This window comes from Rattus norvegicus, chromosome 2, assembly GCF_036323735.1.
Source record: "Rattus norvegicus strain BN/NHsdMcwi chromosome 2, GRCr8, whole genome shotgun sequence".
In the NCBI taxonomy this organism is placed as follows: Eukaryota; Metazoa; Chordata; class Mammalia; order Rodentia; family Muridae; genus Rattus; species Rattus norvegicus.
In genome coordinates this window covers 155,639,153-155,665,025 of record NC_086020.1, presented here as the reverse complement: position 1 = coordinate 155,665,025, position 25,873 = coordinate 155,639,153, and the positions used below count along the sequence as shown (strand labels likewise).

Below are 25,873 nucleotides of genomic sequence, written 5' to 3'. Positions count from 1 at the left end.
AACGTGCATGAGTGCGAGCGAGCTCCCCCCCCCCCCCGGTGTCCGGTGTGCGTGCGTGCGTGCGTGTGTGTGTGTGTGTGTGTGTGTGTGTGTGTGTGTGTGTTTAAAAATACTATACCAAAAGATGACAGGCTCTGATAAGCATAGGCTAGGAAGGACGAGCAAGACAGGATCAGAGAGTTAGCCCAAGGGTTAAGAGCTCTTGCTTACACACACAAAGGACCTAGGGTCTATTCCTAGCACTGGCATGGCAGCTAACAACTGCCTTTAACTCCAGTCAGTTCTAGGGGATCTGATACAGTCTTCCTACATCTCTGGGCTCCTACACACGTGGTACACATACATATACATTTAGGTGTGCATGTGCACACATGCACATACAATAAATATTTTTAAAAAGAAGAACAAGAGAGACATTTATTAGGAGGCATTTGCAATGGTCTTGGAGAGAGAATAAGTTGGCTGGAAGACTTTGCAGAAGAGATAATGAAAGGTAGGAAGATTTTGGATAAGTGACTACATAGTCCATGAAAACATGGCTTTAGATTTTGTATCTGTGCAAATGAAAGGATGAATCAACCATCTATTTGGAATATGTTTATGAAAGATCAGAAAATGCAGTTAGAGAAAGGTTAATGTATAGGAGATGGAAACAAAAAACTGCTTTTTCTGGATGATTAATATGGGTTTTATATATATTTTATTTATTTATTTTTACTCTTTGTAGACTATGAGAAGACAACGAAATGAAGTTGTAGTTGAATTAAGAAAGGTAAGTATAGCCACTATTGGTATTTTCAGAAATAATTCTAATAACAGCATATATAGAAAATACTAAGAATTTTATCTTTTGTAAAACATACAACCTGTTTTATAATGAAATTGTATTATATAGTTAAGCTTTTTGTTCAATCTCAGGTGCTTAGCATTTCTTTTTCTTCCAAACAAGTTTTGTTACTGTTTTAACTAAGCCTGAAAAGCTATTGAAAACAGTGGCAGAATAGAGCTTACCCACTTCCCAATAATAGATATGAGATACAAGTTGAACTAAGTAGTTCTATTAATGGTAATAGTTCTGTCTTGGTAACTTATTACATATTAATTTTATCATATTACTTTTAAAATATGAAAGTAGACTAAAGTTGAATATAATTTTTTGTTTGCTCCAAAACATTTCAAATAAATTTCAAATGATCCTTGATTTTTGTTGATTTTTGCCTAATTTTCAACTGCCCAACTTTTGCTTTGAGGTGATAAAGACATACTTCCAAATGATGTGTAAAATGGCTTAGTACTTTTGAGTATATTTATATGTATGTATGAATGTATATGTATGTATGTATATATTTGATTCTGACTTAAACTGCACACTATTCATTTTAATAAAACTATTTTATTTTGTTTTTACAATAGTTCACAGTTCATTGGAAATGAATGTTTGTGACTGGGATCCATTTAGATGAGTGTTAAGTTGGTGTTTGACTTCATTTTTTTGCATTTGTTTTTAAGTTTAAAAGGCGCTTTTTCAGTTTGTAGGTACAGGGTTACTTTTATATGAAAATAGTTAACTGCTTTTCTGAAATTCTTTGACTTATTATCTCTTACAGAATAAAAGAGATGAACATCTCTTAAAGAGAAGGAATGTACCACAAGAAGATATCTGTGAAGACTCTGATATAGACGGTGATTATAGAGTGGTAAGTTATGCTTTTCTGATAATCTAAAACTTTTAGTGAAAGATTTTCTATAAACACAATATTTGAATATTACCTTTTAACTTTGTTTTCTCTTTAACTTCTTGCCAGCAAAATACCTCTCTAGAAGCTATTGTTCAAGTAAGTTGGGTTTTATTCTCCTCTCTTTGTACTTTCTAAACTAAACAACTAATTGTATATCCTTGTGATAAATTGCTTTACTTTTTTTTTTCACAGAATGCTTCAAGTGATAACCAAGGAATTCAATTAAGTGCAGTTCAAGCTGCTAGGTGAGTTACATGATCAAATTCAAGTTCTTCAGACCCCTGTTTAAGTTAGCTAAGTCTTCTAACAGTACTTACACCCCACAGTGAACCGAGTCGTAAGCATGCATTAAGATATATTGCTGCATATATGCTAGGTTTGTTGTGGCTGTTGTTTTAAGGCCAGAAATGCCAAGTCATTTTGCACATTTTAGTTGTGAAACCTGTGTTGTCATACTTTTTTTGGAAAAAGTCAGAAAAACTTAGTGAGGAGCTAAGGAGAAAGCTCAGTCTAGAAAGTACTTACTGTGTGAGCACGAGGACCCAAGTTAAGCCCCCAGAATCCATGTCAAAAGCTGAACATGTAGTGCTGACCTGTGATCCTAGGACTGCAAGTGGAAAATAGAATATCCTTGGGGCTCCCCTGACCAGTCAGCATAGTCACTGAGAAACCTGTTAAAAACAGGAAGGCTGACTCCTGAGGAATGGATTCTGAGGTTGATCTCTGGCTTTCACATATATGTGCATCCACACATATATTAATACACATGCACACACACACACACACACACACACACTCACACATGGTTTATTATTGAGAAAGATCTCTGAATTAACTAGTATATCGAGGATAACATAGTTATACTGTTTTAAAAAACATGATTTCTTTGTATATTGATATAGATGGATTATTCATGCAAAATAACTTTTTAATAAATTACTGATTGTAGTTGATAAGATTTCAGAGTACAAAAATGTTCACAGATCCATGTGATCTTATCAAATGTGCATCTTTTATATTTTATTACATGTCCTACTTATATGTGTTTACCTTAACTAAAATAAATAGGAAAATTGCTTCATTATTGTATCCCATAGGCTAAAGACTTCTTAGACAATTTGGCATGAGAAATCATGTTCTGAAACAGTACATTTATATTTGTAAGAAGGGTGATTAAGACACTAATTGTCAAATTTTTAACTGTGGGCTCCAGGGAATTCCTGTGATAACTTCAGAGATATATAAGAACAAACTAATTCATTATAATTTTAGGACTTATTTATCTTTTTTCACTGTGTTAACAATGTTACTGTAAAAGAAACTACAGGTAAAACTATTGGAGTTGTAACACAAATCAAGATCCTTGTATCAAAGTGATTTCATATTCTATTTGATACTTGTCTCTTATTATCAGATAAGAAAAGCAGGGTCTAGAGCAATGGCCTACTGTTAAGAGCATTTGATATTCTTTGAGAAGACCCGGGTTCAATTTCCAGCACCCACATGGCAGCTCACAACTACCCATAACTCCAGGATTAGAGGACTTGACACCCCTGACTTCTTCCTTCAGCACTAGGCATTCCTCTGACCCACAACACAAATGCAAGCAGAAAGTTGTCATACATAAAATAAATCCTTAAAAATGAAAGTTCTGATTTCTAAAATTGCTCCAGTTAATGCACTAAAACATTTTTATCTATTAAGTCTTTATACTTAATTTCCTACATCCTTAGTCGAGAAATACTAACAAAATTTTAAACTTTTTTATCTACACTTGTGCTAAGCACTGTATTATGAGCAATACTTGGAAAATACTAAGCAGTATTATTTTCTTGATTTTAATACAATATTTTTATTCTTTATAGAAAAGTAAATATAGTGTATGCATATAGTGTATTTTGAACATACCTACTTCTCACTTCCTCTAATTTTCCATGACTTCTTCCTCAGCATCTCCCTCTAAACTTCATGTCCTCCCTTTTAAAAAGAAGTTTCTTTAAATAACCTTCTAAGTAAAATTAGTGCTTCCCATTCCGTATACTCATGGGTGTGGGGCCATCCACTAGGACTTGGATAACCTACCAATGGCCACCCCTCCAAAGAAATGACTGTCTCTCAGTAGCCATCAGCTGCCACCAACTCCTTAACTAGGAGTGAGACCTGCTGAGCCCCCTCATCTGTGCTGGAGGCTTGCTCTTTTAACCGTAGCTGTTTTGAGTTCATGAGCGCCATGACAGTGTTCCATCTTGAGGACAGCATTTCACAGCAGTGTCTTGGTCCTTCAGCTCTTACATACATACTTTCTCTACTTACTTCTGTGATGCTCTCTGATCCTAGAAGGGATAGCATGTAGATGTGGATGCCCCATTTTGGGCTGAACACTTAACAGTCACTCTCAATACTTTTGGACAGTTTCAAGTCTCTGTATTAACCATTACAGGAAAAAACAAACAAACAACAAAACCCCTACTCTGACCAAACACAAATCTATGTGTATAAACATATAGAACACAATTTGGCGGCATGATAATTTAGCCAAATGACAATTGTAGGAAGTTTCCTCTGAGGCCTATCAACTTCCTAACCATAGACTTTTGACCATGTTTACAGTACCTGGTATGAATTCCCTTCTGTGGAATAGGACTCAGATTCAATTAGAAAGCAGTTGATTACCTTTGTTAACAGTCAGGCTACCATTGCACCAGTGGGTACATCTTTCCTGCCGTGTCCCATGCTGAATCCAGCACTAATTACAACCATTGGTGTCTATTTTCCTCTGCCTCCCCACCCCGCCCCCCAGTGACAGACACTGTATGTTCCCACACTATGAAAACAAGTTTGTAGTTTTGGGGCCAGTTCCAGATGTCCTACTAGCAAAGTGTGATGTATTTTTTTTCTTTGAGAAGTTTAGATTCTGGCCTGGGGATATAGTGCAGATGGTAGAATGCTGGCCAAGTATGTACAGAGTCCTGTTTAATACCCAGCTCTGCATAAAACTAGTATATTATCACATACCTGTAGTCACAGTTCTTGGAAGGTGGAGGTGGGAGGAACAGAAATTTATGATCATCCTTAACCACATAGGGAGTTTGAGGCTAGTCTTAGATGTATGAGAACCTGTCTTTTAAAAAAAGAAAGTAATAGTAATTTTTTAGAATGTACTAGAAAATAGCTATTTAAAAGTAGTGGCACCCAGCAGCCAGTGTGGGATTATGCCGTGATACATACTGTTAGCATTGAGAGGTGGTAAGGAACCTGTACAGTCTGAAATAGTGATAAAAATACTGGCAAGCCATTCATAGTGAGGAGATTAGAATACGAAGTGCTTAGAGATGAGGTCACATGGAAACCAGGCTTAGAGTCAGGTAAATGAAGCCACCTCATGGAGCAGTTGAAAGGTAAGATAAGGAGTTTCATATTCCTAAGATAATAAATAATAGGATGGTGTTCTGACTAGACTTTTTTTTTTTTTTTTTTTTTTTAAGGATTTTATATATGTGAGATACACAGAAGAGGGCATTAGATCTCATTACAGATGGTTGTGAGCCACCATTTGGTTGCTGGGAAGTGAGCTCAGGACCTCAAGAGAACTGTCAGTGCTCTTAACCACTGAGCCATCTCTCCAGCCTAACTAGACTTTCTTAAGCCACATTGTTACATAGTTGTACAGCAAGTTCCAGTAAGGAAAAGATTTCTGTTAGGATACTTCGTACAATTAAACCTGCACTTTCTCACATAGGAAAATGGGCACGAATCTTTTATTTTTACTCTGTAGATCCCATGAGAACAGACTTTATCTTGTTTTTCCTCAATATCTTCTGAGTATTTTCTTGGATTGCTATATTTATTTCTTTTTTAAAGGTCCTGAGATAAAAAGTACTGTTTGGTTTTCATGATAGTAGTGTATAGAGTAGGATGAGACAAACACTGTGATCGCTTTAAACATACCACCCTTTGACCCTTGTCTTTTATATGCCCCAGTATGCATAATTTTGGTTATTTTGAAAACCTATTAATTTCATTTTTAGCAGAGTTAATGTTTTGTTGAGTGTGTCTAACTTTTTTTCTGAGTTTAAAATGATCTATGAACATTGCACATAAAAATTTTTAGTTGTGCTTAGCACAGTGGCACACTCCTTTAATTCCAGCACCCAGGAGGCAGAGTAGTGAGCTTGAGGCCAGCCTGGTCTACATAGTGAACTCCAGGACATCTGGGACTACATAGTGAGAAACTATGTTTAAGAAGCAAACAAACAAATACAAACAAACACGCACAGAATGTGCTATGTTTAAAGTGATCATAGTGTTCAATTCATCCTAGTCTATACACTCACTATTAATTATGAAACATAATTATTATAACAATATTATACAGCAACTTAAAAAGGAGTAAATACAGAAATATAAAAAAATACTCAAAAGACATGCTGAAGATACCGAGGAAGATAAGATAAAGTGTTTTTATGGAACTTAAACAAGAAAAAATAAAAGCTTGGTGCCTATTTTTCTATTTGAGAGACAGGAGGTGTCTTTTATAGTTGCCCTATTCAGAACTGTGGTGAGAGAGTAGTGTTATGCTAATAAAAGTAGCAAAGTTTCTACTCTATTTTTCTAGTTATTTGTAAATTTAATTTATTAGTTGATCTTCATGATTAGAGAAAATATTGTATAAAGTATAAGTAGCTTTCCAAGAATACTTATGCCATCTCTTCAGATTTACAATGTCTATATCCAGTTTGAATTTAATTGTAATACATGTCACTAAGTTTTACAAGTGGTATCTATCTTACAGGAAGCTTTTATCCAGTGATCGAAATCCACCAATTGATGACTTAATAAAATCTGGAATATTGCCTATTTTAGTTCATTGTCTTGAAAGAGATGACAAGTAAGTATATAATTATTATTATTTTCAATTTCAGTGTGTTCCTTAGAAAGGGTAAAATTTCTAGTTTAATCTTTAAAGGGAAAAGACTCAAAAAGTGGAGGTAAGAGGTTTAGAAGTCCACAGTGATACTTGGCTAAACATAATGAGTTCAGTGGCAATTCTGGACACTAGAAACCCTGTTTCAGAAACCAAACAAGTATAGTGATATATGTGTGTGATCTGAGAAGTTAGAAAGCCTCAACTCAAGGCCTGCCTGGGCTTTGTAGGGAGAGGTTTTCTTTTCTTAAATAGGACTTACTTACTTAATTAATTATTTATATGTATGTATATATATATACATATGTGTGTTGCCAATTAACAAAATTTGTATATGTATATATGTACACTGTTGCTGTTTTCAGACACACCAAAACAGGGCATCCCATTACAGGTGGTTGTGAGCCACCATGTGGTTGCTGGGATTTGAACTCAGGACCTCGGGAAGAGCAGCCAGTGCCCTTAACTGCTGAGCCATCTCTCTAGCTCAAGAGAGATTTTCTTTAAAAAAGAAAGGAAAAGGTTGTGGGATAGAATTGAAAGTTAAAATCAAGGTAAGAACCAAAAACAAATTTGAAAATTATTTTTAACTTGTAAACTTTGAAAACTGGCATGATAAGTAGTTGAAAACTAAGGAATAATATAAAAGTAAATATCTAAGTAAGGAAGTCTGACTTTCAGAATGGAATAATTGGGTTATGTTTTTAAGGCTGGAAAGACATTTCAAATACTAGAGAGAAGGAATAGTTGGTAGACATGTAGGTGATATGAGATGTATGGTTTAAAAGTCACTTGTTCTTTGGTAGTCCTTCTTTACAGTTTGAAGCTGCATGGGCTTTGACAAACATTGCATCTGGAACGTCTGAACAGACGCAAGCAGTGGTTCAGTCCAGTAAGTTGCTAATTAACAAAATTGTAATTTTTTTTTTTCTTTTCATTGGTAAAAAATAAACTGTTTTGGCCAGACATGGTGGCACATGCTTTTAATTCCAACACTTAAGAGGCTAGCATAGGAGGAGGAGACAACTTTCACCGACTCCCCAAGTGCAGATGTTTCAACTTGACTTTGGATTTTTTATCATTGCTCTGTTTAGTATCCAAACTAATGAGATAAAGGAGATATTTTTTATTATGACCATAATTAATCTACATAATATAAATTATGTAGTGTTCTTCAGAGTACTGTCCAAAGACAAGTCAAGAGTCAAGAAGAAGAGTCAAGTCAGAAGTGCAATGTTAGTCTGCTCAGATATGTAGAAACCTATTTTTGTGTTTTATCTTCCACTTAAGCAACAGAATTACTTTCTGACTGAAGAACTCAATGTTCCCTGACAATCAATAGCCTAATGAATCATATCATGTTTTTTTCTTCTCTCTCTTTTTTTAAAGATTTTATTTATTTATTTTATATATATGACGAGTATACTGTAGCTGTCTTCAGACACACCAGAAAGTGGGATCAGATCCCATTACAGATGGTTGTGAGCCACCATGTGGTTGCTGGGAATTGAACTTGGGACCTCTAGAAGAGCAGTCAGTGCTTTAACTGCTGAGCCATCTCAAGCCATCTCTCTAGCCCTGATTTAAATTTCTTATCCAAAAGTTTCATAAGCAAGGCAGGAAAGATGGCTGAGCAGGGAAAGTACCTGCTGCCAAGCCTTATGACCTGAGTCTACTCCCTGGGACCACATGATCAAAGGAGAGAACTGATTTTTGCAACTTGTCCTCTGGCTTATACACACATAAACACCATATACAATATACACAGCAATATATACCACACACACAGATACCCATACACAATACTGATCCATACACACCACATACATACCTCTATAGTACATGTACGCAATACTTAGCCATACATATCTATATGCCACATACATACACAGAGATATACATACACATGCCACATATTCACACTTACATACATATACCCACATACACAGCCATACACACCAATACACACACTCATACACTCTATCTAAATAAATGTATTTAAAAAAATTACCTGAAAAGTCAGATTTTTTTTTTTGTTTGTTTTTTTTTTACTGATTTTGAAGGTAACACTCTAAGGAATGATTCTTGAAATTGGGCTTCAGTCTGAGCTAGGGCCATAGTGCAATGGTAGAATCTGAGGACAATTTGTAGACTGCCCTGGGTTCATTCTCTAATGACAAACAAGCAAATGTAATTGAGTCCAAGTTTTAATTGTTTAAAATATGGAATTTAGTTTGGAATTGTTTATATGTTACAAATTACCTTGATGGTAGTTTTCCTGTCAGTTATTTCAATAACAAAATTCATTTAACAAAGTGATATTTTAAAATAGTTTTGATGATTTGTATTATGCTCTGTCAAAAAAAAAAAAAAAGAAGGGCCTTATATTTTCTTCATCTTTAATTGCCACTTCATTTACTCTTTCAGATGCTGTCCCACTTTTCCTGAGGCTTCTGCATTCACCCCATCAGAATGTCTGTGAACAGGCAGTGTGGGCATTGGGAAATATTATAGGTTTGTATGAAACTACATACCATGTGTGCATGTTTACATGTGTATTGCAGCACACATGTAAAGATTAGAGAAAAACTTGAGACAGATGGCATCTTCCTTCCATGTGTGTTCTGGGTATTGAACTAAGGGTGTTAGCAAGCACCTTTACTCACCAAGCCATCTCAACAGCCCTAAACACTTGTCACAGAGTCTTTATTGTTCTTACCTGGAGGGTATTGTTTGTTTGTTTTGAGACATTGTCTTGCTATGTCTCTCCCTGGCTGACTGTAGGCCAGGTTACATTGAATGCTGAGCACTTTTCCTGCCTCAGCCTCTTAAATTTAAAGATTATAAGTATTTGCCACTGCAATTATTTGCATCTAAGTATTTAGCATTCTTCTGATTTATTGCCCCTTTTAGGTCCTACTTGAAAATGTTAATGCTTGGAGGTTTTTGTGAGCAGCGTGCTCTGTGAACTTACTAGTATAGAGCACACTGCTTTTAGAAATGATGTTGCATAGCTAGGTGCCTCCCTCCTTTATTCTTGTATCAAGCTTTAGGTATGAAGCTGTTAAATTAGTTGTTCTCAACCTTCCTAATGCTTTGACCCTCGTGTTGTTATGGCTACTGTCTTAGTAAGGGTTTTACTGCTGTGAACAGACACCATGACCAAGACAACTCTTGTAAGGACAACAATCAATTGGGGCTGGCTCGCAGGTTCAGAGATTCAGTCCATTATCAAGGTAGGAGCATGACAGCATCCAGTCAGGCATGGTGCAGGAGCTGAGAGTTTTACATCTTCATCTAAAGGCCACTAGGAGAAAACTGACTCTCACACAGTTAGGAGGAGGATCTCTTTGCCCAGCCCCACAGTGACACACTTCCTCCAATAAGGCTATACCTACTCTAACAAGGCCACACCTCCTAATAGTGCCACTCCCTGGGCCAAACATATTTAAACCACCACAACCCCCAACTATAAAATTATTTGCATTTTGGAATTAAATCAAATACATCACCAGATGTTGTAATGCAAGCAAGTTTTTCTTCTTGAGGATTGTTTAGTTTTGCTTTTGATAGTGGGTCTCGTGTCCTAGGCTGACTTTTGAACTCCTTATGAAGCTAAACCGATCTCCATCACACTAGGCCCTACCAAATCATAACATAAATATAAATTCTGTATTCATTTCCTCAGTAGTTATTTAGACATATATTGTATTAATTTGAAAGCTTGTTAAACTGAACAAATCATTGAGGTAACAACATGTCTGCTCAAGGTATTTGAAAGAATTCTTGGACTGCTGAATCGCACAGCCTATAAGTGAGCAGCTTATAAAGACACAGACAGGAGTAATATTATATTGATTCTCTTGGCTCAAAGACCTAGAATGTCTACCAGTTAAATTCCTAATATGTTATATAAAACTAAAGAAAAACTAATAGTAGCTGCATCATTGTACCCAATACTTTGTTTTCTGGAAAGCTTAGTGTTGATTCATCTTATTAAATTAATCCTTTCTACAGGTGATGGACCTCAGTGTAGAGATTATGTGATAAGCCTTGGAGTTGTAAAACCTCTGCTTTCATTCATAAGTCCATCTATTCCTATAACATTCTTAAGAAATGTTACCTGGGTCATGGTCAACTTATGTCGCCACAAGGACCCACCACCACCAATGGAGACAATTCAGGAGGTAAACAAAAGAAAAAAAATAAATACCATTATGTGTTTTTTCTTTTAATCAGTGTATGTTTAAGTTGTACATATTTCTTTCCTCAGATTCTTCCAGCTCTTTGTGTATTAATTCATCACACAGATGTAAATGTGAGTAAATTCTTCTCTTTGTATATTAATGTATGTATGCATGTATGTATGTATATATATATATGTATGTATGTGTATTGGACTCCCACTGTGATATAGGAAAGAACTGAAAACAATGTGTAATTGTATTCTCTCATCCTTTACCACTTCAAGAATTGAGGTACATATTTGTTCTGTTTACATTTTCTCTGTTTCTGTAGCTTCAGTGAGGAATCAAACTGTTATAAAGATGCAGTTAGTCATCTCTCATTATCATGATTGATTGTTCATGACGTTTATGGTTAACCCCCTCTGGTAGTCTGGCTTTTGAGAATATATACACATGGCTGTATTTTTATATTTTGAAGCATAAATGAATATTTAGCTTAAATACTAATTCATACATATATATATCAAACTATGAAAACCTGTTGTTCCTTTTTCATTCTTATTTCTCCTGTTATAGCAAAGTTCTTTGATTAAATACAAATTTCAGTGTTCTATTTTTCAAAGATTCGCAACTTGGTAACTATTGAAATATCAAACAACTTTGTTTTTCTTTCCATTCGTTTACCTACCTCTTGTTTGTCCACCACAAGATGAGCTTGTGCTTCAGTGTTTTGCTTTTAATTGGGCTTGAATATTAATTTCTTGTTTGAATTTTTCTTTTTAGGACTTTCACAAATACTATATCATTTACTAAATAACATTTACTATATGTATAGCCTTCATAAGTTAGAACTGTTCACTCTTAAATCAGCCCTCAAAGAAATAAAAAAAGAAATTATATTGTTATAATTAGAAAACTTATCAATTTGATCAGGTACAAATATGTAAGAGTTCATGTTGGATTTGAGGAATTTGGATCTAGGTACTTGTTTAACATTGAACTTTCAAAGAGTCTATCAAGTTTTATGTATAGTCAAGAGTGTATCAAGATTTTATATATAGTCACGAGTGTATCAAGTTTTATGTATAGTCAAGAGCAAACAGCTTGAATTTTAGCCTATGATGAAACTCTAGACAAAGATCCTTATTTGTAAATTAAAATGTAATTGTTTTACATATGTTAATACCACTTTGTAAAAATTCTTTTATTTGGTATTCTGTTTTGCTTATCAAGACAGGGTCTTAGTATATGGCCCAGGCTGTCCTCTGTCAAAATCCTTTTGCCTAAAGCTGCCATGTGCACCACCATGGTTGGCTGTTTGTTGGCTTCTTTTTCTTTGAGGAAAAAAAATGTGTGTATCTTTAGAACTTTTTTGAATGCCTCCACCCTGACCCTATTCAGTATGTAACTAAGGAAGGCTTCACACTCTGTTCTTCCTTCCTTGTTTCCCGAGAGCAGTTATAGGCATGCACTACCATGCTCAACTGCTTTCTTAAATTTCTAAAGGAGCTATGCTGTGCTGTTCCCCCCCCCCTTTTTTTTTCTTTTTTTTTTTTTTCTTTTTTTTTTTTTTTGAGCTGGGGACCGAACCCAGGGCCTTGAGCTTGCTAGGCAAGTGCTGTACCGCTGAGCTAAATCCCCAACCCTGCTGTTTCCCTTTTACAGTCTCTTTAGTGTCTTAATCATAATATTGGTTAGGAATTGAAAAGGTTTTAAACTTCTTTTTTTTGATACAGAGTTCAAAGGGTTTTGGAGTTCCAGATATAGTTGCTATTCCTGAGGGAGTTTTTTTTATAAACAATTGTGTTATTTATATATCACCTTTTACTGTCTTTTTACCCTACTGTCCTTTGGCCATGGTTTGAAGTAGGGTTTAGAATACAAAGAAGGATCAAACACATGACTCGCATTATTATAAATTAATCAAAACCCCTCTTCCCCCATAGTAGCAGTGATATGAAGTAATTATTTTTTCAGGAGTTACTGTTTTTTATATATTTCTTACCTTGATCTTTATCTGTGGTTGGTTGGTTGGTTTTCTATTTAATATGCTGTATAGTTTGCATGTGTAGTTTGCTGAATTAGGATTAGATACTGATAAGGGACTTGGACTATAACTTACACATCTTAAACACAGCTATAGAATAGAGATTGATGTTCTCTAGTGAGTTGAAGGAAGAAGAGAAAGATCTCATGTTATGGTTAAGAATTATTAAAATTGCCGAATATGGTAGCTCATGTCTTTAATCCCAGCATTCAGAAGGCAGAGGCAGGTAGATCTCTATGTTTGGGGCCAGCCTGGTCTACAGAGCAAGTTCCACGACAACTAGAGCTGCACACAGAAACCCTGTTTCAAAATCCTATGCCCCTCCCCAAGAAAAATCAAAAGGAAATATTACAACGAGAAAATATTGAAATACTTGAACTTTTCTTTTACTTATTAGATACTGGTAGATACTGTCTGGGCCCTATCTTACCTTACGGATGCTGGCAATGAGCAGATACAGATGGTAATAGACTCTGGAATAGTTCCTCATTTGGTTCCGCTACTCAGCCACCAGGAAGTTAAAGTTCAGGTAGGTTTATTTTGATTAAATTGGGTTTTTCTCACCATGCTTTAAGCATGGCATTCAAAGATGAACAGTTTTGTTTTTTTTTTTTTTTAATTAAAGCATACTATTCACCTAACAATGTAATGTGTCCTTGATGGGAAAAGGTGAGTTATTTTAGTTTTAAAGGTGGAGAAATCGAGATAAAACTACTGTAGTTTATTAAGAACTGCCCTTCCCTACCAGACAGGGAGACACTACTGTGAAGAACTGATTTTCAATACCAAGAAGTATAATTAGTGTAGCACCTTGGGTGGCATCTGAAACCATTCTTGTTTTCTTTTTCCGTTCCTTCGCCCCCACTCAGTTGTGCAGCACTTGCCTCACTTGTACGAAGTTCAGCCTCTACTGTACCACATCCACATAAGCGTACTTGGCACGTGCATGCACACTCAAACACAGTGATGGTCAAACTGCAGGGCTAAAGCAGAACCAGAAAGCCTTCCCTGCATTTTTTAAGGTAAAAGTGGTCTTTAATCCTAGAATGATCTAAAGTCAACTGAGCAGTTGTATTAAGGAAAGCTATAGCCTAAGTTACCTTTCTTGCCCTTTGCTGGACGTTAGAATCAACAATGAAGCTTAAAGGGAATAAAAGAAAAAAAGGCCCAGTTCAGATCCTCAGCACCTACATAAAAGCTGATGTGGCAATTTGTGCCTGTAAGCCCAGGACTGAGGTGGCACAGGGGGATCCTGGTAGTTCAGTTACTCCAAGCTCAGTGAGAGACCATGCCTCAAAATAATAATTATATAAAAGGAAAACAACAGAGGAAAACACATGATTTCAAGCTCATTATACATGTGTATGCAAACTAAAGAAAAAGTCCCCCTTTAATCTCAGCACTTGGGAGGCAGAGGAGGATGGATCTCTTCAGTTCAAGGCCAGCCTGGTCTTCAGAGTTCCAGTATAGCTAGGACTATACAGAGGAACCCTGTATCAAAAATCAAAAAAATAGAAACGGCTAATTTAGAAAGATTTGACCAATGCTAGTTATTTAAATGTATGATTTATTGTAAATATCTTTGTTACATGTTTATTATTAAATTTGCATCTTTTGTGTATATGTATGATTTATGTACACACACACACACACACACACACACACACACACACACACGCAGCAAGTATGCACCCAGAAGCCAGAAGAGGACACTGGGTGTGCTGTCAGCATCCCCACTATACTAGGGATACAAGTGGACACATGAACTTGACTGGCTCTTTAACAAGGTTTCTGAGGATTTGATTTAGCAAGAACTCTGATCTGCTGAGCAAAACCCAAATTTACAAGTGATAAGTTTGCTATTTTTATTTTTGTTGGTTTTACTTTGTTTTTACTTTACCCAGGATCTGGTAGTACAGTCCCATGATCCCAGCACTTTCAAAATGGAGATAGAAGGAAGATCACACAGCTAGCCTGAGCTACATGAAACTGCGCGCATGCATGCACACACGCACATATGTGCCTACACACACACCAGAACTCAAACACTACTTTAGTTGTATTGCACACACACACCAAAAACTCACACAGTACTTCCTTAGTCTTAATACTGGCCTTAGAATTATGGCTTTTAGTATAGGGCTAGGAGTTGTCTTTGAGGCAGTCTTCAGAGAAAGTTAATGCTCTGTACTTTATCAGTAACAGATGTTTTCTTAAGCTTCTCATGTCGTGTAGGCTTAATCTGTATCCCTACTCCCCCTAAAATTTAGACATAATTATTATCTCGTTTGGCATATTATTTCATTTATCTGACTTCTTCAAAAATTAAGACGTTTTAAAAACCTAGGATGGGGGAAATGGCTCAGCAACTAAGAATACTAACTGCTCTCCCAGACAGCCCAGATTTGACTCTGAGCACTCTTGTGGTAGCTCTCAGTTGTTTGTAGCTCCAGTTCAAGGGAATCCAATCCTTCCTTCTGGCTTCCTCAGGTACAAGGCATGCATGTGGTACACAGACCTGCATGCAGGCAGAAAACCTAACACATTAAAAAAATAAATACCAAAACAAAGAACAAAAAAGTGGCTAAAAGATTTGCAATTTTCTAAGAAAGACATAAAAATGGTCAATGAGCACCTGAAAAAAGATGCCCCAAAACTGTAGTTATTAAGGAAATGTGAGTTGAACTAGACAACTGTTCACATTGAGAATGACTACAATTAAAAGACAGCAATGTGGACAAAGAAGGGTCACATTGCTATGGCAGCATTAGAGTATACAGTCCTTAAAAGTGAGACACAGAGTACTGTGTGACAATATTCCTCCTGTTCTGTGCATTCAAGATTGTGGAGATACACTGGTCCACTCAGAAATCTTAATACAAATGCCTGTAGCAGCATTATTCATAATAGCCCCAAAATGGAAGCAAACTGTTACTAAAGCTAACCAATTTGTACTTGGCTATAAAAAGAGACAAGTACCACCAAGTGCTGTGACTTGTTTCTGTTTGTATAAGATATAGACAGAATATACACATTAATAAACATAGAGATGATGGTAGCAATTTGTGGGACCTGGGATTGAGCTAGTAAGTACTAAATTGTCAACTCTTGAAAGAATAAGATTGTATAACAAAATTAGAAAAATTAGAGGATAAGAAAATTAACTGAACATAAAAATTACTACTTGCTTTTTTTATATTAATTTACTTATTCACTTTATATCCCAATCACAGCCCTCTCCCTCCTCTCCTCCCAGTTCCACTTTTATAAATCTCTCCCCATTACCTCCTCTGAAGCCTCCTATGGATACCACCCCACCCTAGGACATCCAGTCCCAGCAGGAGTAGGCACATCCTCTCCCACTGAGACCCAAATGGGCACTACAGTTAGGAGAAGGGGATCCAATGACAGGACACACACACACACACACACACACACACACACACACACACACACACACACACCTTGCTCCAATTGTTAGGTGACCCATGTGAAGATGATTCAGTCTCTGATCCCCCATGGGACCAGGTTAGTTGGCTTTGTAGGTCTTCTTGTGGTGTTCTTGGCCCTTTTGGTTTACTCACTTCTATCCCTGACTCTCCCATAAGACTCCAGAGCTCTACCACATGATGGGTCTCTGCATGTTTTCATCCGCTGCTGGATGAAGCCTCTCAGAAGACATGGGGTTCCTGTCTACAAGCATAGCAGAATATCATTAATACTATCAGGAGTTGGCTCTCTCACTTGGAATGGGTCTTAAGTTGGGACAGTCATTGGTTTGCCATTCCTCAATCTCTGCTCCTGCTTTATCCCTGCATATTGTGTAGACAGGACACATACTGGGTTGAAGGTTTTATGAATGGGTTGATGTTCCCCTCCCTCTACTGGAAGTCCCACCTGGCTACCGGAGGAGAGTGCTTGAGACTCCACATCCCCCACTGCTAAGAGTCAGCTAGAGTCATCCTCATAGACTCCCTAGAGCCTCCCCCATCCCAGGTCTTTGGTCCTCTTTCCCTGACTCTCCCTGTACCCGATCCTCCGTCACCATTCCGTCACCATTCCGTCTTTCATCCAGTCCCTCCCTCCATCCATCTCTGATGGTAACTATTTTGTTTCACCTTCTGAGTGAGATTCATCAGTCTTCCCTTGGGTCCCTCTTATTACTTAGTTTCTTTGGGTCTGTGGATTGTAGCATGGCTATCCTATACATTATGGCTAATATCCATTTATTAGTGAGCACATACCCATGTGTCTTTCTGGGTCTGGGTTACCTCTCTCGGGATAATATTTTCTAATTCCATCCATTTGCCTTCAAATTTCATGATGTCCTTGTTTTTAATAGCTGAATAGTATTTCTTCGTGGTAGTAATTATAATGTAATTGCCCTTTTATTGATATCAATTCTGTTGAAATAACTTAAGCTACATAAGGCCTAGAATTTATATATTTCATATTTCCACTGTTGTTCCTAGGTCAGTACCTGAAATACAGTGCTCAGAAAGGATAGGTTAGTTGCAGTGAAAGAACTGTATGAGCAACTGAATCTGTCCCAGATTGCCTGACACTGGTTGATAAGAGTTCTTAATATCAAACATCTCATTGCATCTCCTGTTTCAGACTGCTGCACTGCGAGCTGTGGGCAACATTGTCACTGGAACTGATGAGCAAACACAAGTAGTTTTAAACTGTGATGCTCTCTCACACTTCCCAGCACTCCTCACTCATCCCAAAGAGAAAATTAATAAGGTGAGTATTTTTAAAATATTAATAAAATGGTACTTTTTGTTTGTGGAATTGAGTTCTAAGGAATGTCTTAATAACACTGACTTTTTACTATAAGATATTATAGGCCTCAAGAGAAGATATTTTATTCTTTATAATACGGTCATGGGTTTCTGGATTCAAACCTAGAACCTTTGGCATACTAAGCACATGAGCTACACTATCACCAATAAACTGTATTTTTGGCTCTCTTGGAAATGATGAAATAGAGATATCTGGGTGTCGAATGTTGCTATGAGTGGACAGTTTTAATACATGTAGTAATTCTCCTAGTTTACTGTTTCCTTGGTACTTATTAGTGTAAGTGCGTGCATGCATGTGTGTGTGTGTGTGGTGGCTATGAAAGGGGGCACTGAATGGTGATGCTGATATTGGAGTGCATCTGAGGCTGTTGTAGAAATAACATGGGTTGTTGATAACAACATCGCCAATGATTATAACCCAAAAACAGCTCACCTAAGTAGCCCAGCACCCTAAACTCTCTAACAGGATCATTAAATGTCCTGTGATCTGATCCAAAAGAGTCTGGTATATGCTAGTGTTCACTATGCTAATTAGTATATTGGTGAATTTAAATTTGGTAAATTCTAATATTGTTTTCCATGGATGTGAAATATTTGTAGTTGATATTGTTACTGATTACTAAACAGGTTTTAGTAATGCATTTATTACCTTTGAAACTTGTGACCATTATCATTCTAGCAATAGCACAGCATCTTCGTGGTGTTAAGGGCAGTATTCAAAGATCATTTAAGTAAACCAATCAAGCAAGCCAACAACTGGTGCAATGACTATTATAAATAAGAATGCTAAAAGAATCCAGTTGCATTTCTGATGTCTTCATTATCATAGCTAATTGAGATTTATATACTAGGATGGGATTCTTAAGGTAGAGTAGAGAGAATAGAAAGAGTAAAGCATATTATTTGAGAAAAGGAGGTTGAATTTCATATGCAGTAGTTGTAGGGTGTATAGTTTATAATGTCTTCCTTGGTATTTGGTCAGCCAAGCTTCTTGAGTCATCCTGCTTCCAAACAACATTGCCTGTAAAATTCCTTAAATGGGTTAGCTCATTGTGACTTGAATTAGAAGCCAGTAGTGATTGGTTCAAAGAAAATAGGGAATGATATTATGTAGTTTGTAAATTATATATTTGATACATAAAATTAACTGTGGAGGACTAGGCATGATAGCAGTTGGGAAACAGAGACGGGTGGATTTCTAGGAGTTTTAGGTTAGCCAGAGTCACAATTTTAATCAGATAGATTTTTTTTTTTAGATACAGAGGTGAGGTAGAATTAAACTCTTAAGATTTTTATTACAGAACTCATTTAATAATAAAATAATTGTGACACTAGCTATTTACTTTTTCATAGTTTAGATATGTGTTTTATTTTTTAATGAGAAATATTGAAAGGATCTTGTTCCACAGGAAGCAGTGTGGTTCCTCTCCAACATCACCGCAGGAAATCAACAGCAGGTTCAGGCAGTAATTGATGCCAATCTTGTACCAATGATAATACACCTTTTGGATAAGGTAAGAAAACATGTATCGTAGTAAGGCAGTATTATATGGTAAGTACTATTCTGTTTAACAAGACACTATACAATGGCATGGAAATTACAGTCAAATGTGCCTGGTACTGGTGTTTGAACCCAACAGTAGTATATGGTACAAATGTTTCTATCTGAAAACTGTCCCTTTCTTGTCATTACTCTAACAAGATAGCCATTGCTTTGAGTTAAAACAAGTAGTATCCTTACCAATAACAAATGCTGTCATATTGTTATAAGCATTGTGTAAATCTTATTACTTCTCATATGACAAAGCTGAACCAGCAAGATAGCTCAGGAGGTAAAAACGTAATTGCCAGTGCCTAGGGACCTGAGTTGTATCCCTGGGATCCAGATAGAACAAAGGAAGAGCCTCTTCTTCACAGAGTAGTGTCGAAGTCAGGGGTTATCCCCATTTGTCAGATGGAACTATTGCTTGAACAAATCACTTGCCCAGAATCCAGTGGCCAGAGAGCATGCTCCTGAATGTCATATTATTCCTTATGCTCTTTAAGATTTGGAAAAAAAGACTTTGTTTTCAGATAGTCATTGTTGTTGCTTGGGAGTAGCAAAATGGTGACTTTTTAATTCTCCCATTCTTTGTGTATTGGCCACAGTTCTTTGGCTTTTCTTTTTCTTTTTATCCTTTTAAATTAAAATGTACTTACATGACTTCCCCTTTTTTTTGCCTCCTAACCTCTATATACTCTCCAATTCCTCCCATACTCCCCTTTGCCATCACACTGATGACCTCTTGCTTTGATTGTTACATGTAGAAATGCATAAATAGTTAAGTACAGCATGGTGAGTCCATTTTTGCTACTTGAATGTATATAATTTCAGGGCTGACCTTTTGTATTGGTCACCCAATTATTAGGAAAGTTGTCTCTAATTTAGAATAATTTTCTGTAGTTCTTTGTCTAGGGATGGGACACTGTTAGATGTCAACCTTTTGCCATATATAAGGCAATATAAGATATAACAATATAAGGATACTGTTATAACTTAGAATTGTAATCAGGCTGCCATATAATGGGTATAGCTTCCCTGCTTTTTCTCGGAGGCACAACCTCACAACAGAGGTCCTCTGCCTCTTACACTCTTACAGTCTTTCCACCCCTCTCTGTTGGAGCTAGACACTCCATGATCTGTTATCTCTGTGTTAAGCCCATTTGTTGTTTTGTTATGCTGTGAAGAAAAGCTTTGATGAGGTGTGTGAGAGCTGCATTTATCTGTGGACATAAGAGTAGGTTTTAAGATGCAATTAGGATTATACTGGTCCAGAAAAGTAGCAGTAGTAGGATTTCTTCTAAGATCAATCACCTTACTGTGAGTCTTGGGTAGCTGACTAGGTTTCTAGTACCAAGCATATGATTTCCCTTGTGTTAGCAGGTCTTAAGTCCAGTTAGATAGCTATTGGTTACTGCTAATATACGAGTACCATTTATTGCACATTTAGTGATGTCTAACCATGCTGGTCATTGTTGTGATTTATAGGTATCACATGGCTGGATGGACTGTTGATCGCTTCCCTTCCTTTGGCAGCTTTCATGCTCTCTACTAGTCTGGAAGCTAAACCACAGGAAGGATGCTTTTAGGTTAGATCTAGCTTGAATCTTCCTAGTCTTCTGTCCAGATGTGTAAAGTACCATCAGAAATAGAGGCTTCAGTCACTAAGAGACAATCAAGGGCAAAAGGAGTAGCCTACATTGTTTGAGTAGTCTCTTGAACCCCTCTGACCAATAACTCGGATATTTCATGCAAGGTACTGGGGTTTTTGCTACATAATCTATCACCCCAAGTGCTATAACTTCAATTACACTCTATGTCTATGTGTATATTTAGATTTATCTAAAATGATATATAATATTTATTAGTGTTACATTTTATCTACAACTTCTAAATAACTAATTTAGATTTATATAAAATATATATTATATAAATGTTATTTAAAATATATAACACATAAATATATGTATAGTAATATATACTTTTATACTTGTATAATATGTACATTTAAAGAATATACTTTAAGGAATAGCTTCTGAGGTATGGTAATATCATCCCAGTACTTTTAAGGCAGACGCAGTACAGTATGGACTTTAAGGGTATCCTGGACTAGCTGTGGAGACTGACCATTTTCCCCCAAGTTAGTATGACTGGGTAAATAGCAAAATGCTCCTGCATAATTCCCTTTTACCGCTCTAAGGATTGTACCCATTTACACCATTATCTGCCTCAAAGATCCTCAATCTGATACTATGCCTCATTTCCATTTTAATGTAGGTTTCTTATAAGTGTTTTTTCTTAATAAAGCATTCTTTCTAGGCTTCTAGTCTTGAATTTAATTGCTTGGGTTATTGTTTCATTTTGAGGATTTTCTGTATTTTGTACCTGTTGAGAATATTAACTGAGCTTAATTTTTGTTTGTTACTGTGCTGAAGCCATATGTAGGAAGGTGTGCATTATTACCATGTTTTAAATTAGTTCGCTGGTAAAATCTTGAAGGTAAGATTATTAAATTCTATATGTCCCTTTTTAAATGTTTTCAATTTGTACTTTTTTAATGAAATTGCATTCAACTTTTATTTATTCTGATATTGAATCATAATGTTAAGTCACACACCCAGGAGAATAAACAAAGTAATTTTTATTTCTTCAAAATAGATTGGTTGTTCATGACTTATCAGTAAATAAAAATTGTACATATATATAACATACCGCCAAAGAAACTTGGAAATAAACAGCTAAAAAAAAAATTTCAGAAATTATCTTTTCAAATTTACCCTGTATTCTCATATTCTTTTGTTTTTAAGGGAGATTTTGGCACTCAGAAAGAAGCTGCTTGGGCCATAAGTAACTTAACAATTAGTGGGAGGAAAGACCAAGTAAGTTGAACTTTTAATTATTTAACAAAACCAGTAAAAATAACAGTATAGGTAATTATACCTTTATATTTCGGTGACTCATTATTTAAAAGATCGGCTATTATATTTTGTAGATTGGTTTTGGTTTTAGGTTGTATTTGCTGTTTGTGTGTGTATTTGTGTATCCATGTACGCATACAAACACATGCTGAAGATTGAGCCACAGCCTGTATTCTGTATCTCAGCTCTGCCTCCAAACTCTGGTGTGTGATTTTTTTTTCTTTAATATATATATATATACGTAAAAATATCTCCTTAACTTCCTTTACCCATACTTCCTAGGAGACATGTTTTTATAACAGTTACAGTGCTGGGCATCAAACCTAGAGTTTCACGTGTGCCAGGCACAGTACTGCTGCCCACTAACTCAGATTCCCAGACTCCATGCAAGAGTCTTCTCATCTAGAGTAAGACCAAGTGAGGGTTGGTTTGTTGTTTTTTATTTAAATAGTATTGAGAAATAACGACTTTTAAAATTAATATAGCAAAAAGAAACTACATTCGAGAATCTGAACAAATGAGCAACTACAAATAAATTCACTAACACCAAAACAAAGGAGACAGTACACTCCAGTCACAGAGCTGGGACTAGGAAGCAGGGTGACGAATGCGAGGAGCATAGGTGTAAATGCAAGGAGACATCCAAAGGGTAATGTAAATTATACACGTGGAGAGCAACCCTGGTACAAGGGTCTCATCTTGTCCATAGAGCAGGTAAGAAGGGAAATAAAGAGCCAATTGGCAACTGATAATTCATTTTAAAAAATCTCTATTTAAATGTAAACATGGAGGTTGTGAAGATAGTTTTGTGGGTAAGAATACTTCTACACCCTAATTTTAGACCCCAAGTGCCTTGTAATAGGGTATATTACTCCAGCACTGAGCATGAGGGTGCAGGGAGCAGACACTGGGACAAGACAGTATCTTTCAGCTCCAGATTTAATGAGGACCCCATCCCAAGGGAATAAAGTGTAGAGTGACAAATTAGTGCACCTGATGTCTTCCTCTGTTGCATTGCAAAATAGCCTCTCTTTTTTCTTGAGAATGTCAAAACACCTCAGAGATAGCAGATAGTGTTGTTACTTGAGCAATCATAGTATTTAAAAAATGTCGGGGTTGGGGATTTAGCTCAGTGGTAGAGCGCTTGCCTAGGAAGCGCAAGGCCCTGGGTTCAGTCCCCAGCTCTGAAAAAAAGAACAAAAAAAAAAAAAAAAAAATCCTTTAGGGCTGGCTCAGCGGTTAAGAGCACCCGACTGCTCTTCCAGAGGTCATGAGTTCAATTCCCAGCAACCACATGGTGGCTCACAACCATCTGTAAAGAGATCTGATGCCCTCTTCTGGTGTATCTGAAGACAGCTACAGTGTACTTATATATAATAAATAAATAAATCTTTAAAAAAAAAAGGGGGGGGGGTCTGGAGAGATGGCTCAGCGGTTAAGAGCCCCGACTGCTCTTCCAGAGGTCCTGAGTTCAATTCCCAGCAACCACATGGTGGCTCACAACCATCTGTAAAGAGATCCGATGCCCTCTTCTGGTGTGTCTGAAGACAGCTACAGTGTACTTATACATAATAAATGAATAAATTTAAAAAAAAAAATGTCAGTCATCCTCTTAGGTGATTTAATAATTTCTTAAAAGAGAAAAGATCTTGGGTATAAAAAAAAAGAATATTGTTTATTGTAGTCTAACATGGGAGAAATGAGTTCATGTTTTCATACTCAGAGTTTAGAAGTCAACATATTTTAATTTTAAAAAGTTGGCAATTGACCCCTATTTTATGGTACCCTTATTTTTCAGGTCGCCTATCTCATCCAACAAAATGTTATTCCACCTTTTTGCAATTTGCTGACTGTAAAAGATGCACAAGTCGTGCAAGTAGTGCTTGATGGACTAAGTAATATATTAAAAATGGCTGAAGATCAAGCGGAAACCATAGCCAATCTCATAGAAGAATGTGGTGGTAAGTAGCTACCTTTATTTTCTGATTAATATAGTGTTTCCATATTTTTCTGTCTTAGATAATCAAATAAAAATAAAGTATGCTATATTCTATGTGTACAGCCCTGTTTAGCCTTCTGTATATTCTTAAGTAACTGAATTGTTGCCATATAATAAAAACACCATACTAAAGTAGTAGGAAGACAGTGGTAAACAAAACAGCCCCGCAAGGCATGTAGTTTAGACTTAAAGAGAAATATGAACTGATTTAATGTGCTAATTACCCTAATAGAAATGTACAACAAAATGGGATACCTAATCCATCCTGGAAGAAGCAGGAAGTGGCACCTGAGCTGGATTGTGAGAGATGAATAAGGATTAATAAAGTAAAAAGGGATGAAAGGTGTTCCAGGCAGAGATAACAACATGAGCAAAGTCTGAGGTGAGAATTAGCATTCAGCAAATTATAAATAATTCAGTATTGCTGAATCACAGAATATGGGATGGCAACTGCCTTGAGTTGAAGCTTGAAAAGCAGCCAGTGATGAGATGTTGGGAAGTCAGGAGTTTTCTTGAACAGCACATACTTATTTATTCTATAGGACAATAGTTACCAAATCTTGCTTTGGTCCAGAACCACCTAGAATGTGAACAACACAGTACTTTTTAACTCTTAAAGTTAATCTTTAGGCCAAAAAATTGTGCCAGTTGTGGATGTGGAACAAAATGTAAATGTCCACCTGAATAAGCCTAGAGTAAGAGAACCTATAAAAACTTAAGTGAGAAGCCTAGGTTTGGAAGACTGTTGCAATAAGGAATAGGTATTAGGACACTGGCATACAGCTCTGTAAGCACTGTACAATGCTTATTAAAGTATGTTTGAAGCCCCAGTATGTCTCTATCCACCCCTGAAAAAAAATGAAGAAAAAATTGAAACAGATTAATGGCATAAGAATATTAAAATTGCTAACATGACAAATAGAACAAAAGTAGTGTAATAATCATCAAAGTAGAAAGAGGACATAGGAAATAGGGAAACTAATTAGTAAGAAAAATTGATAAAAATTATTTTAGTGAGTAGAATAATTTAATATATTAAGATAGAAAAGGTTTTGAGCATTACTTGCTTCACTGATGGTAAGGAGTATGTGTTTTATAAGTTTCAGTAGGGTCTACCATAAAGAATGGCAGGCCTTTGGTACATTTTTTTTTTTTTTTTTTTTTTTTTTTTAGTGGATATGTTCAAGTGGATGTCTGATCCATGGGGCTTTTGGAGACAGGAGACAGAAAGACTAGCAGAGTACACAGTAAGCAGGCTACAATAAATGAAGGCAGTGATGATGTAGACAGCAGGAAAACACTAGGACTCCTGAATGATTATGTGAGGTGTTTGAGATTAGATTGAGGGAAAGGGAAGCAAACTTTTGTTGATTTTTGAGAAAAAAAATTGCAGATGAAAAGTTTAAATGAAGAAGGCAAGTAATAACTGGTCAGATAGTTTTGAGTTTTGAAATCTGTAACTGTTCTTATGGAATTATTTAGGCATTTGAATTTTGTTTTTATTAAACTGAACAGTAGGAAAGATAACAGATAATAGATTTTAAGTAGTATATAAAGTCCTATGAAGTAACTAAAGTTTTTAAGAAAAGAAACAACAAAAAAGAATGAGTAATTACAAGCTACCAAGATAACTTCCTCTATCCAAAGACTGAGTAGAGGAAGAAAACTTCATAAGGAAAAGTAACTTTTCATTTCAGTAGTCTTTTAAAGTATC

At 36.2% G+C, this 25,873-nt stretch overlaps 1 protein-coding gene and 1 non-coding gene across 4 annotated transcripts in view; both read left to right on the top strand.

Annotated features, from left to right (window-relative positions):
- Positions 1-25,873, top strand: part of Kpna4 (karyopherin subunit alpha 4) — a 55,378-nt gene that overhangs the window by 26,031 nt on the left and 3,474 nt on the right. The window contains exons 2-16 of one of the 3 annotated variants that reach the window (XR_010063626.1): positions 728-772; positions 1,608-1,697; positions 1,806-1,835; positions 1,932-1,984; positions 6,532-6,627; positions 7,470-7,555; positions 9,091-9,177; positions 10,681-10,850; positions 10,937-10,981; positions 13,295-13,426; positions 17,515-17,643; positions 19,112-19,216; positions 22,050-22,121; positions 23,959-24,121; positions 24,392-24,541. Coding sequence is in view for 2 of the 3 variants with exons in the window: in XM_039102632.2 (XP_038958560.1) it covers positions 728-772; positions 1,608-1,697; positions 1,806-1,835; positions 1,932-1,984; positions 6,532-6,627; positions 7,470-7,555; positions 9,091-9,177; positions 10,681-10,850; positions 10,937-10,981; positions 13,295-13,426; positions 17,515-17,643; positions 19,112-19,216; positions 22,050-22,121; positions 23,959-24,121; positions 24,392-24,474 (1,386 nt within the window). In the remaining variant the exon portion in view is untranslated. Of the gene's footprint in view, positions 1-727; positions 773-1,607; positions 1,698-1,805; positions 1,836-1,931; positions 1,985-6,531; positions 6,628-7,469; positions 7,556-9,090; positions 9,178-10,680; positions 10,851-10,936; positions 10,982-13,294; positions 13,427-17,514; positions 17,644-19,111; positions 19,217-22,049; positions 22,122-23,958; positions 24,122-24,391; positions 25,089-25,873 lie in introns of those variants that run through there. The other 2 variants (XM_039102632.2, NM_001014793.1) reach the window with 2 other exon arrangements.
- Positions 17,872-18,198, top strand: Scarna7 (small Cajal body-specific RNA 7). Its single transcript, XR_005501725.1, has one exon. It is a non-coding gene; the product is annotated as a small Cajal body-specific RNA 7 (non-coding RNA).